Source organism: Lycorma delicatula, chromosome 4 (genome assembly GCF_047948215.1).
Source record: "Lycorma delicatula isolate Av1 chromosome 4, ASM4794821v1, whole genome shotgun sequence".
NCBI lineage: Eukaryota > Metazoa > Arthropoda > Insecta > Hemiptera > Fulgoridae > Lycorma > Lycorma delicatula.
This window is the reverse complement of record NC_134458.1, coordinates 202,957,220-202,970,627: the sequence shown is the minus strand read 5'-3', so window position 1 is coordinate 202,970,627 and position 13,408 is coordinate 202,957,220. Positions and strand designations below refer to the sequence as shown.

At 29.2% G+C, this 13,408-nt stretch overlaps 1 protein-coding gene across 10 annotated transcripts in view; it reads left to right on the top strand.

Annotated features, from left to right (window-relative positions):
* Positions 1 to 13,408, top strand: part of LOC142324224 (uncharacterized) — a 229,709-nt gene that overhangs the window by 149,025 nt on the left and 67,276 nt on the right. For all 10 annotated transcript variants that reach the window (XM_075365045.1, XM_075365046.1, XM_075365047.1 and 7 more), the window contains one exon: positions 7,894 to 7,959. In XM_075365045.1, the coding sequence (XP_075221160.1) occupies positions 7,894 to 7,959 (66 nt within the window). The remainder of the gene's footprint in view (positions 1 to 7,893; positions 7,960 to 13,408) is intronic.

Here is a 13,408-nt window from a genome sequence, read left to right as displayed (position 1 = left end):
TGTTTAATATGTACAACAATTTAAAGACATTGTAGAATATGCTTAATGAAACTATTATTTGGCAAATTAATTTAATATTATATTAAAAAATAAAAAATTAGCTACTAATTGGCTAGTACTGGCAAATTTATTGCATTGCTGGAATTGTTCAACAACATGACAATGCATATGCTGGTTAATGGAATTGTTAGGGTTGTTGATTTGAAAAAGTCATTAAACCTGCCTAAGAGATTATTATTAAATTAGTTATTCTAAATTATAATTTCTGAATTAGTTTTTATATTACATAGTGTAGTTAACATGGTTGGCTTCAGGTAGGGTTTGCATCTTTTATCGCTTCAATATATTATCCTCTGATAATCTGTTTTAAAACTGTGTCTAGAATGGACTGATATAAAAAAAATAGTAGTACTCTGCCATTTAGATAAAGGCAGATTTCAGTTGACAGGTTTTGCTTATTACATCCATATCACATTATGAAATTATATTAATCATTTAAATTCTTTCAGTGCTCATAAACTAAAATTGATTATTTTTTTTTTTAATTTTAATCTAAAGTCTGAATATTTTTTGTAAATTTATTATAAGTTAGGCTGAATTTAAAAAAAAATTAACTTTGTTTTTTCTCTTTCTGTAATAATTAGAGAAACCCCTTTTTTATATGGGAAAGACATTTTTCTAATAGATTATTGAGTACAATCAACAACTTAGTTTGAACAGTTTTTTGATGGGTTAGTGAAAAGTCTGTTTCTTTAAAGTTCTTAAACATTTTTTTTAGACAGCTTAAATTTTGCAAGCAAAATTTAAAAGATTGAAAGAGGGTGATTTTTATATTTCATTTTTTGTAGTACTTTTTTCTACCAGAGTGTTTAAAGGTCTTATGAAGAGCTTGCCGTCATATTAATCATTGTCCTTTTTTTAGCTTGGGCCCAAGTCAACTCTTTCTCTTCCACCAGCTCTTCTTATTCCAGCCTTGCCGTTGTCTCTTTAGTTTCCTTGTATTTATTCTTACTTCCTCACTCCCTCTGATAACATTTCACAATCATTCTTTTTAGCTATTTCTTTTTCCAAGAAATAACTTAGTTGTCCAGAATAGTCTAGTAGTAACAATTGAGTTTTGTTCACTTCTCTAAACATAGCTTCCAAATATTGAAACATGTTCACATCCTCTAGTGAATCATATGTTTTACTAATTTTATGCCTCCTACCTACAACAACAGCTTTAGTTTTCAAACGGCTTTTTTTCATACTATTCTTTTTCAATTTCCTTTGTCTCAAGTTAAACTATTTTAATGTTACATATGTATGAAAGGTTATCTCTAAAGTAAAGACCATTTCATTTTTAAAAAAATTATTCTGAAAACTTTATAAAAATTTTTTTATTTCTCTTAAACTATATACCATATAACTTCTCTATATAATCGCCACTTGAATTAAGACATATATCATAGCGATACACCAACTCCAATGTACCCTCATCATATTCTTCTGCCGCCAGTCCATTTAGCTACTGATTAACAGCATTTTTAAGTTCATCGTCACCTGCGAATTGCTTACCACTCAGAAATTCTTTCAATTTCCTAAATGAATGGTAATCAGAAGGAGTTAAGTCCAGACTATATGGTGGGTGATGGTAAATTTCCCAGCCAAATGTTTTCAGTAAATCACATGTCAGATTCACATGTGGACATGCATTATCGTGCAGCTGGATGACATTGTTGATCAGCTGCCCACTTTGCCAATTTTGAATGGCATACCATAACTTACGTTTGCAACAGGCTTCTGCATTTATAGTTGTTCCATGTGGCATGAAGTCAATCAGCAGTATGCCAAACCGATCCCAAAAAGACTGTGGCCATCAGTTTGCATCCAAATGGCTGTGGTTGGACCATTGTTGGTCTGGTTGGTGATTGAGGATGATGCCATTCACTTGACTGCCGTTTTCTCTCTGGCATGTAATATGAAATCTATGTTTCATCGCCAGTAACAATTGAATTAAGGAACTCATCACATTTTTTTGTGTAGTGCATAAAAAATTCCAAAGCAGATCCCATTTGGATTTTTTTGTGGCGTTACGTTAAAACATGAAGCACCCAGCATGCACAAACCTTTCTGAAGCCTAAATGGTCATGAACAATGAGACCAATAACAGCTCTTGAAACATTAGGAAAAAGAAGAGCCAGGTTGGAAATCATTGAGTGATGATCTCTTCTGATTTCATCATCAACATGTTTCAACGAGTACTTCGTGATTATTGAGGGTCTCCCTGAACATTCTTCATCATGCACATTAATTCTGTTATTTCTAAACCTTTCATACCATTTTCGAACATTTCTTTCATTCATTACATTATCACCGAACACAGGGGAACCAACTGCCTATGAATTTTAGCTGGCTTAAGATTTTGATGGTTTAATAAACATATGACTCCACGTATTTCACAGTCAGTGGCAACATTGATTTTCCTATTCATTTTGTAATGTAATAACTCACACATAATCAAAGATACTACAATGCGATAACTTACAGACAACAATCCAGTGCGTACATTACTAGCGTAGCCATGAACGACACAGGTTCGCCAACCTCAAGGAGAGAAATTTCCCAGTGGTCTTTACTGTAGAGGTACCGCTCATACATTGTATGTTTCATAAAATTAATTTGGTGGTGTATACTTTTATCATATTAATAATTTTTGTGCCTTCTAAACTTCCATCTGAAAAACTATAATTACATTTTTAGTTTAATCATTTTAAAATGTTGCCTATAAATGTTAACTTTTTGACTGAAAATGCATTCATAAAATTAATTTTATCAGTCTATGTAAATGTATTTACATCATATTTAAACAAATTCAGTGATGTTTCTGAAAAATATAATGAACATTTTATTAAATAAATTTGAAATTCCTGTTAATTACAGTGATAATTTCTACTAGTATTTAAGAATAGAAAATTAAAGTTACTCTAAATATAATGGGTAACTTTAAATATAAATAATTGTGGATAAGGGATTATGTCATTTATTGTGTAAAAAGGATATCGTAGAATTTTGTTTTATTAAAGGTACTAAATGTTTTAAATTCATTAGTGAATTTTGTGTACATTTCTCTATTACTTAATATTGTATGTTATTTACAGTAACTATAATGAAATATTATTTTTTAAATTAAAACTTCAAAATGTAATATATATTAATTAAAGTTTCAGATAGAATATGATACATTTTAGGAAAATGTACTATCTCTCTACTAAGGTCAGTTTGAGGAAGTCAGGAACCAACTGATGTATTTGTAAAATATTCTATTTTTCTGTAAATAATATTTTGCATGAACTGTAAAATATGTTTGCAATAATTATTAGTTTTTATTGTTTTGTAATACTGTAAATATAGATAATCATGTTAATTTTTTTATTATGTTGAAAAAACTAGTTTTATATCTATTCTTCTATTAAAATGTGTAACTTTTAATTACTGTTGGAGTATGCACTAACGCCCATATTTTTTGTTTATAGCATGGTTTGGTCAGAAATCATAGATTTACACAACTAGTTTCTAGATGAAATAGAAATAAAATTTTTGTTTAAAAACTGATCATTGCTCTCCCAAAACTTAATAAGGTTTTACTGATAATTTGTTAATTTTTTTCTGAAGAAGAAATAAAAAACTAAAATAAATATTTGAGAGAAGATTAATTGTCATGGAGCAAATATTAAAATTAGTTTAAAATTTTTAATGATGTTTATATTTTAGCTTAAACTAAATGAGTTTAAAGAAATAATGAGTAGTATGGATTCATTCTTGAGGATAATTTTAATTTGAATGTAAACTACAGGAAAAAAGGAGATAATGAAATGTGAGAGAAAGGAAAATAATGAGGAGTTTATTAACGTAGTATAAGATATTTTGCCAGAAGTTTACAATTTTGTTTTTTTTTTATTTATTTAGATAGTAAACTTAAAAAGGATAAATAATGTAAAGAAGTTATCAAAACCAGACTTATCAAGTTAAAAACTCTTTTTATTAATTTATTAATACAATGTTCAGACGTGTACTTAACCTAACAATTTTATTATTTTGTTCAAACTTTTTTCATTTTAATGAGGATGATGAAATGAATGAAGTTACTGTTGAAATAATGAATCTGTGATGCACTGATATATAGATGCAATAAAAGTACAATTCACAACCTCCTGCATAGTATAGATTACACTTTTACAGTTCACATGTAAAAAAAATCTGCTGATGTCAAATACAGATTTAGAAATTACAAAGGAATTCTTAAAAATATTTTTATGGAATGTAGCACTAAAGCAATTAATTATGAACAATAATTAAATCAAAATAAGGTTTTTATTTTATGATATATTGTTAGGGAAGAATGTTGTAAATTAGACAGTTTTACCACCAACTATGAAATGAAAGAGGTTTTAAGCTGAGCTGGAGAAGAAAGAAGTTTGTAGCTAAAACTTCTGAAAAGATTTTGAAGATTATGAGCCATATGTTAAAGCATACATGATTAGTGAATTTAGTTGTAGATGGAACTGTAAAGGATAACATCAGTAGAGTAAATAAAGATTAGAATATAAGAAGCAGGTAATTGAGATTAAAGTATGTAAAGATCTGTCTTCAGACTGAGTTGGCACAGAATAAAAAACAATAGAGAAATTTGTCAAACAGCTGAAGACAAAAAAGGAAAAATTTAATTATGTATGTATTGTTTTAATATTACGAGGGGATATCTGTAAAGTAAAGACCGCTGGGAAATTTCTCTTCTTAAAGTTGGCAAACCTGTGTTGTTCATAGCCATGCTAATAATATACACACTGCATTGTTACCTGTAAATTGTCACGCAGTATCCTTGATTACTTGTGAGTTATCATGGTGAATAGGAAAATTGATGTTGCCACTGACTGTGAAATACATGGAGTCATTCGTTTTTTAAACCATCAAAACGTTAAGCCGGCTGAAATTCATAGGCAGTTAGTTGCTTTGTACAATGATAATGTAATGAATGAAAGAAATGTCTGAAAATGTTGTGAAAGGTTTAGAAATAACAGAATTAATGTGCATGATGAAGAACGTTCAGGAAGGCCCTTGATCGTTGCTCAATGATTTCTGACCTGGCCCTTCTTTTTCCTGATGTTTCAAGAACTGTTATTAGTCGCATTGTTCATGACCATTTAGGCTTCAGAAAGATGGAATGATTATAAATGGCCATTTGGAACGACTATAAATGTAGAAGCCTACTGCGAAACTCTATATAAGTTGCACGCCATTCAAATCGGCGACGAAGGCGGCTGACCAACGGCATCATCCTGCTGCACGATAATGCAGGTCCGACATGTGATTTATTGAGAACATTTGGATGGGAAATTTACCATCACCCACCATACAGTCCGGACTTAGCTCCTTCTGATTACCATTTGTTTGGGAAATTGAAAGAATTTTTGTGTGGTAAGCAATTCGCGGATGATGATGAACTTAGAAATGCTGTTAATCAGTGGCTAAATGGACTGGCGGCAGAAGAATGCGACAAGAGTATATTGAAGCTGGTGTATTACTATTATAAATCTCTTAATCCATATGACGATTATATAGAGAAGTAGTATAGGGTATGTAGTTTAAGAGAAATAAAAAATATTTGTAAAGTTTTCAGAATAAATTTTTTTACAATGAAACAGACTTTACTTTAGAGGTAACCTCTTGTATATTAATAATATTAATGCTGTTTTGGAATTTATATACTACTAATTATTTTTATTCTAATACAGTGGGTTATTTTAAAATAATCATGCTTCTTTTTAATATTATTGTTATTAAATTATCAGTTATCTTATTTGGTTAGAGGGAATGATTTTAACTGGTTATTGAAGGAAACAATTTTAATTAAAATTTATTGCTTTTGTAATTTGAATTACGTAAAATCTTTTATGCTCTTTTTTTTGTTAATATAAAACTACTGTCCAGTAACGCTGATGTTTACTTATTGATATTGTAATAGCATGGAATCGTTGGTAATCATTTTATTTTGTTGTTTTAATATATTTATTTTTGTAAAATAGTTTTATTGCATGCTTGTTAATTTTTAAAAAATTTTTATTAACTTATTACTTATAATAATTTTTTTAATATTTTTTTTTTGGTTGGTACCTGGTTTCCTTTGTATACTTACCTTTTGTTATTAATTATTTTTTGTTTTCTAATATTTCTAATTTTTCTTTGTTTTTGTTACCTTCTGTGTATTTGTGTGTGTATCGTGTGTAGTTTTTTAAAAGAATGATGCAGTTTTGCATAGCATATTAATCATGTGTATAAAAGTTGTTAAATTGTTTTTCCTGACTATATATAAATTTATTTAAATTAATCTTTTTATAGTCCATAATTCCTCGATACATTAAACATTTTACTATGTATATATATATATATATATTGAAAAAAAATTTTTTCAGCCAATCTGCCAAGTACAGAATTAAAGAAAAATTCTTACCTCTTTTTCTACTTTATTTCCTTTACATTAGAGTGCTTTTGGGCATAAGCCTATCCTCAGTAATGTTTTCTGATTTATCTTCATATACATTTACACATATCACTACTATTCAACACGTTTACACGTTGGTTACTTTTTATAACTTTGGTTATGGAGTAAATATACCGAATCCAGCGGTTAGGGAGAATTTCATTCAATCAATCACATACAGTGTTACACCAGTGAGGAAGCGCATCATTTGTTGCCAAATAAAGTTCTGTGGTTTGTATTGCAGTTGAGGAAAGAACCATAGTTGTAGCATATCAAGACAGTTCATTCCAAACACATTTTCTTCTGCAAAAAAGAATGGCGAGTAAACTTGCTGTTAGGATAAGGCACAAAAAAACGTTTAGTATTGAATGTTCACGTTGCAATATTTTGTGAGGATTTTCTGATCCCCAGATATGCACATTATGAGTGTTTACTTTTCCATTAATATGAAATGTTGATTCGTCACTGCATATGACACAATAAAGAAAGTCTTCATTGTCACAGTGCATCATTTCATTTGTTAAGCTAGCATGCAAACCATAATATATAAGCTATAGAGCTTATAATAGTTATAAACAATATGGGCGCAGTTGTTAGCATTTTCATAAACCCTTCACACAGACGTCACTGGAATTACTAATTTACAGCTAGCCTTTCTAACGGATTTCCTAGGACTACGCACAAAAGACTCTCTTACACTTCAACATTGTCTTCGGACACACTCATTCGGTCATCCTGTGATCTTCCCTTTACAAATACAACCAGTGGTTTCAAATTGTTTATACCATCTACAAATGTTATTGTCACTTGGGGGATCACTACAGAACTTAAACGAAATGCATGTTGAACAGTAATTACAGATTCACACTTTGCTAACCGCAAAACACAGAATGCTTTTTGTTGGGAGGTCACCATCTTTGCTACTAGTGCTTTCAAGCGGAAGGTATTGGAAATAGTTTATGAGTTTGTGCACAGCTAATACTGTTTGATTTGCACTTTCATTTCATGTATAATAAATCAGTGTATGTGAAACTTGAGAAATATTAAATAACTTTAAAACCCTGATATTCATTTTGAAACACACAGTAATATAATTCATATATACATCATAATTCCCTATCAATTTATGAGAAATAAAGCAGCTGTCATTTAGTTATTCTAATATCCCTTCTTAAAGAATTTCACAGCTAATTGTTGTTATGAATATATTTTCTCATTTCATCAAAGCTTTATTGTAATTTTGAAATGAACTTAAAGTTTGTGTAAATATTAATATATGAATATGAGGAAATGTAATTAAATCCTTTTTTACTTTCTTCATGTATATTTTTTTTAAAGTAAGTGAAAGTATTTATTTTTTTATATTTTTACAGAGACCATCTTCCGTTAAAACTTCTCCAGTTAGTTCAGCTGGTGCGCAGAATAAGGGACCATTACAGGTTAGAATATTATTTATGTTATATTAATTTATAAATATCATTTACTAATTGATCTCTCTTGAAAAAATGCATTTGATTTATTTTAAATGATTATGTCTGTCATTTTGTATGAAACTAGTTATTTAATCGTTAATTTTTTATTAATCTTACTGATTTTTAAAAATATGTTTTTACATTTTGAATTTTATATTAACTATATAATTGTTTATATTTTTGGTTGTTATACATAATTTGTAACCGAATCACTGTTGCTACTGGTAGAAAAAATGAAGCCTATTGGATTTTTGTGTCTTCAGGCCTGCCAAGTTTGAAAATATAAAAGACTATGGTATAAAATTTAGTATGTAAGCATGTTATACTTGTCCATACCTCAGTAATCTTTTATCTTAAAATAATAAAATTTTATGGGTTGGTTTGTGCCTTATGGAAATAGATTATGATTAATAATAATAAAAAATATATATATAATTAAGAGATGTTCATGGAGTGTGTTTTATCTCTCTCTCTAAAGAGGATTAGTATTTATGAACATTTGTTTTACACATATTTCTTTTTAGTTTATCAAACATAATGACATTGTAAGTAAAGTTGTTGACAAATGGACATAATAATAATTTGTATTTCTACCCTTTTTTGTCAGTAACACTAAAAGTGTAATTCAAAAGTAAAATGTTTAAGGTAATGAGATTAAGAAAGTACACATTGTGTGTTCTATGCATTTTATAAAGATAGTCATTCTTGTCACGGTGCTGACATGCAGAACATGTCATCCCATACTGATGGGTTTATTAAAATATACTGTTTTGGATAAATAACTATTTCCACTCAAATACATTTTTATTTTTTAAGTTTTTTTCTTGTTGTTATTACTATTATAAAATTCATACTATTTTGCTGCTAAGATAATTTAGAATAAGTTTTATATACTTTGCTTGTAAGTTACTTTTTTCTATATGTACTTATAATTGAATTTACATGTAATCTGTAATCAACCATTAATTCCTGTGAAATTTATGATTAACAATTAATAAATTAATATTATAAGTATTGTGGTGAATATTTTTTTATGAATATGGTGATGGGACTATTTGATTGTTTGGTTAATTCATTCTGGTTAATTTAAGACTATTATTTAATTATTTGAGTAATTTTTTTTTACTTTCACTGGTACTTCTATTCTGCTCTGGGTTTTTTCATCTTCTTCCCTCTGTTAGTCTTTTAGTTATTACTATCATTTTCCTTTTAATTAGAAGACTTAATTTCTTTTTATTCTGCAAGGGTCTGGATCTGTTTCATCCATTTGATCTTTCTTGTCAAAATATATTTAAAAGAGTGTTTGTTTTAGGTTGTAATAAAAAAATAAATAAATAAAATAATTACTTTAATTTAGGGCATTTTTATGGATTACTGTTTTTCTGTAAGGATACCCAACAAATTATCTCCGGTATTATTTTTTTTTTTTACTTATGTGGCTAAAGTAACATTCCTGTAAAGTTTTTAAAATTTATTTTGTATTTAAAAGTAAATATCGGGCTAAAATATGCATCACCCGAAATCAAAATCAATTAGTTATTCCTATTTACACTGTGAGTTCTGTCATCTCTAATTTTATTTTTACTGTTGTTCTTATGATGAATGATTTTCTATTGAAACATCTAGAAATCTTTCACAGATAGTTCTTATATTCCTCCTTTTTGGAAAATTTTTCTCTGTATATAAGTAACATCTGATGTTTCTATTTTTCCAGTACCACTTTCACCATTGAAGTTTTATATTTGTATGTTTCACTTGACTAAACCTTTATTTGTAATTATCATTGTTTCTTAAAGTTTATTAATAATTATTGAATTTTTTATCTATTTTCATATTCTATTTCTTTTGGCAAAAAAAATAAAAAAATAAGTTTTTCTAACAGTAAATTAGTTATAAATTTTTGTTTTTCCTCCTTTGACTACTTTATTCTACGTAAACATACTTTAAAAAAAAGATGATAGTATAAAAAATAAATTATATTAGACAAGTTAAAAAAAAAAGGTTAATTTTAATTATATAAAACAGAGGAAAATGTGATGAAAATGTGAATGCCACAATCTCATTACAGTGATTGAAATCATGATTTAATGTTCAAAAAAATACTTTTTAATGTCCTTAAAAATACTTTGCTAAAATTTAGCTCAAATTTCCCAGCCCTAATTGGTTTTAATTATCTTGTGACATATTAAACGTACTTTAATTATGAAGGAAGGTGTGGACTACTATATTATCATCATAAGTTTGCATTTTCCTTGAAAGACTGGAGTTACACATTTTGTTGTGTGTGTGTGTGTGTGTGTTGTGTTGTGTGTGTGTGTTGTGTGTGTGTGTGTGTGTGTGTGTGTTTGTGTTTCTAAAATCAAATCTTTTAAGAATCATATTCCTCTGTACTAATATGCCAATTATATTTATTTGATCAACCTAAGTACAGAATAATAAATGAAGTAGAACGACACCTTATTCCATTATACATGCAAAAGCGCTTTTGCAAATTTCACGCATCATCAGTTGCATTGCATTTCTTTTACAAATTATTTATATCAAATTACATATTAAAATTAAAATTATTTTTCATATATTATATTTAAAAATTTACAAATTTTTTTAAAAGTAAAATTAAAAATTAAACTTTAAAAGTTAAAAATTACAAATATAGAAGTATGGTGTCAATTAATAAAGTTAAAATAAATAAACTAAAAAATAAATAGTTTAAATAAAATAAATATGCATGTAGTCTAGGTAGCAATATATGCAATATAAATACATATGTATATCGAAATATATACATTAAATGTCTGAAGAAGTCCTGCTGTCTGCAGCAGCTTTAATTAAATCTACTTTTATATTTATATATATATAGAATCTTTCTAAAATGTCTGAAGCCCTATTATTTGTATTAATATTATAGTTTTTAATTTCCAGTATTTCTAAATTTGTTTGAATATCAGATATTGAATGTGTATTATTATTAAGATGCTCAGAAACATTAGAGAAACACAGTTTTCCATTTTTATAATATCTAAAATGTTCAGAGAATCTAGTTTTAAAGGATCTAGTGGTTTTTCCTATAAATATGGCAACAATCATTACATTTTATTTTATAAATTCCATTCAAATTGTATAAACCATATGAGTCAGTATGTTTATTATTTTTTAAATGGTTATTTGTCTGGTATGCAAGCTTAAATTTATTTTTATCATAAATATTTGTTATATTTTCAACAATGTTATCAGTATATACATATTTCAAACATTACCAATTTTTTTGTGTTATTTATTGGTATTAAATATTGTTGCCGAATGGCTTCGGTGGCACGTGACACTTACTAACTTCATGGTGGCTCTGAAAAGGGCCGTTTTTGTCATCGAATGGCTTTGACGGTTTGTATTTCATAACCTTGTAGTGGCCCTGCAAAGGGCCATTTTTTGCATTAGCTCTGAGAAGAGCTGTTGGGTCTGGAAGCTGGTCTCCAGCAAGGTCGGGGAGTTGCGGCTCGTCCATTGAAGTCCGACCAGGCTTTCCCTCAGTGGCAGTTGGGTCCCTGCTACAGCACGGCAGTGGTGGCCCCCCAGAGCCCCACAGTGTCAGGTCAGTGTCGGTCGTCCTTCACCGGCACAGCCAAGGCAGTTCTCCCCGAGCGATCCCACGCCGGGCCGGCTACTGCTGCCAAGTTCGCTGGCCAGAGCGATTGAAGCCTGGTGAGCTGGAGCGGGAAGGTAGCGGCTGCGTCTTGCGACTCCCTCGATGGGCCGCCTGGCCTGCTGCTCCGGTGGGGATGCTGGTATCCATTGGGAGGTGCCATGTTGAGCCGGCCAGGGAACCTTTTCTTCTTCTTCTTCTTCTTCTTCTTAGTCTTCTCAAGGTGGTGGTCGACAATGAATTGCCAATTCACTCTCATGCACGCTCTTTTATAGGAGCCTGAGAGCGGTGGGGCTGCAGCGTCGCTATGGTGGGAGAACTGTGCGGTGGGAGTGATGCTTGTATGAGTGCGTCCGTATACCGTGCGCTTGTTCACATCGTTGCTACCGTTATCGCCCACCGATATTAAGTTAAGCATATATATGGTAACAATATGTATTATTGTTAATTTTTGACATTTGTTTTTTCAATATAATAAATACTAAAAATATCTATTTCTTTATTTAATTTATTTTTATTTTCATTATACTTTGTGTAACTAATCGCTCTATTAACTGTGTTTGTACATGTATGTTAATGTACATTAACATGTACATGTTAATTTTGTGTGACGACGGATGATTTGAATATGGTGGTTTTGTTGGTTGTGGGTTTCCTATATACTGAAGTTATAAATAGATTTTTTTTATTGTTAATTTTGATACTAACATCTAAGTAATTTATTCTCGTATTTTTATCAATTTAAAAAAAATCTCAATTCATTATAGTAAGAGTTTAACTTGTTTAAAATTATTAGAAGTTCATTATATATAACAGGATTATAGACCACAAAAGTGTCATCAACATACCTAGTCCATAGTAAAATATCACGAGTATGAGTAATACTATAAACATTTTATTTTCAAAGTCTTGTAAATAAATCTCAGACTTGATGGCTGACAAAGGAAAACCCATCAGTAAAGTATTTTCCTTATTATAATATTTGTCATCAAATTTAAAATAATCTGTTGGCATTTATTTCTAATAACAACATTAATATTATCAAAGGGTCTTCGTGATTGTGTATTAATTTACTTTTTATTATCTTAATGGTTTTACATATGGGTATATTACTAATATAATAACTAACCATCCTAGTGTTATTGCCAGTTTTTAAGTCTTTTAATTTATTTACGAACTCGTATCCATTCTTTGTAATATATTTGTAATCTAAATTCATTTTGATCCTAAGTATTTTATCTATTATTTTGGAGATATTGTAAAAAGGAGCAGTTGTAAAATTAATTAAAGGTTGCATAGGTATACCAGGTTTATGTATTTTTGGAAGTCCAGTTAATATAGGTGCACTTGGTTCAAAAGGGTATAATCTAGAGGGATGTGTTAAATTATTATCATAATCAAAAATATTGCAAGGTATTTTGTTATTAAACTTTTAGTTATTTTTAAAAAAAGTTTTAGTGGGTGATTTATTTCTTCTAAATTATTTTCTAATATATATTGTTTTATAAAATTATATATATATACATATATGTTTGTGTGCGTGTGTGTGTGTGTGTGTGTGTGTGTGTGTGTGTGTGTGTGTGTGTGTGTGTGTGTGCGCGCGCGTGCGTGCGTGCATTTTAATAAGTAAAAGATATTCTTGTAATTATGTCCAATGCTAATAATGTAATTGTAAATTTAACTAATTTACACACTTATAGCTTTTTTATTATTTTTTGAGTACTCCCAAATTCAAATTTCAAGTGGTTCGATTTGTTTTGCACCCGTAGAATATTT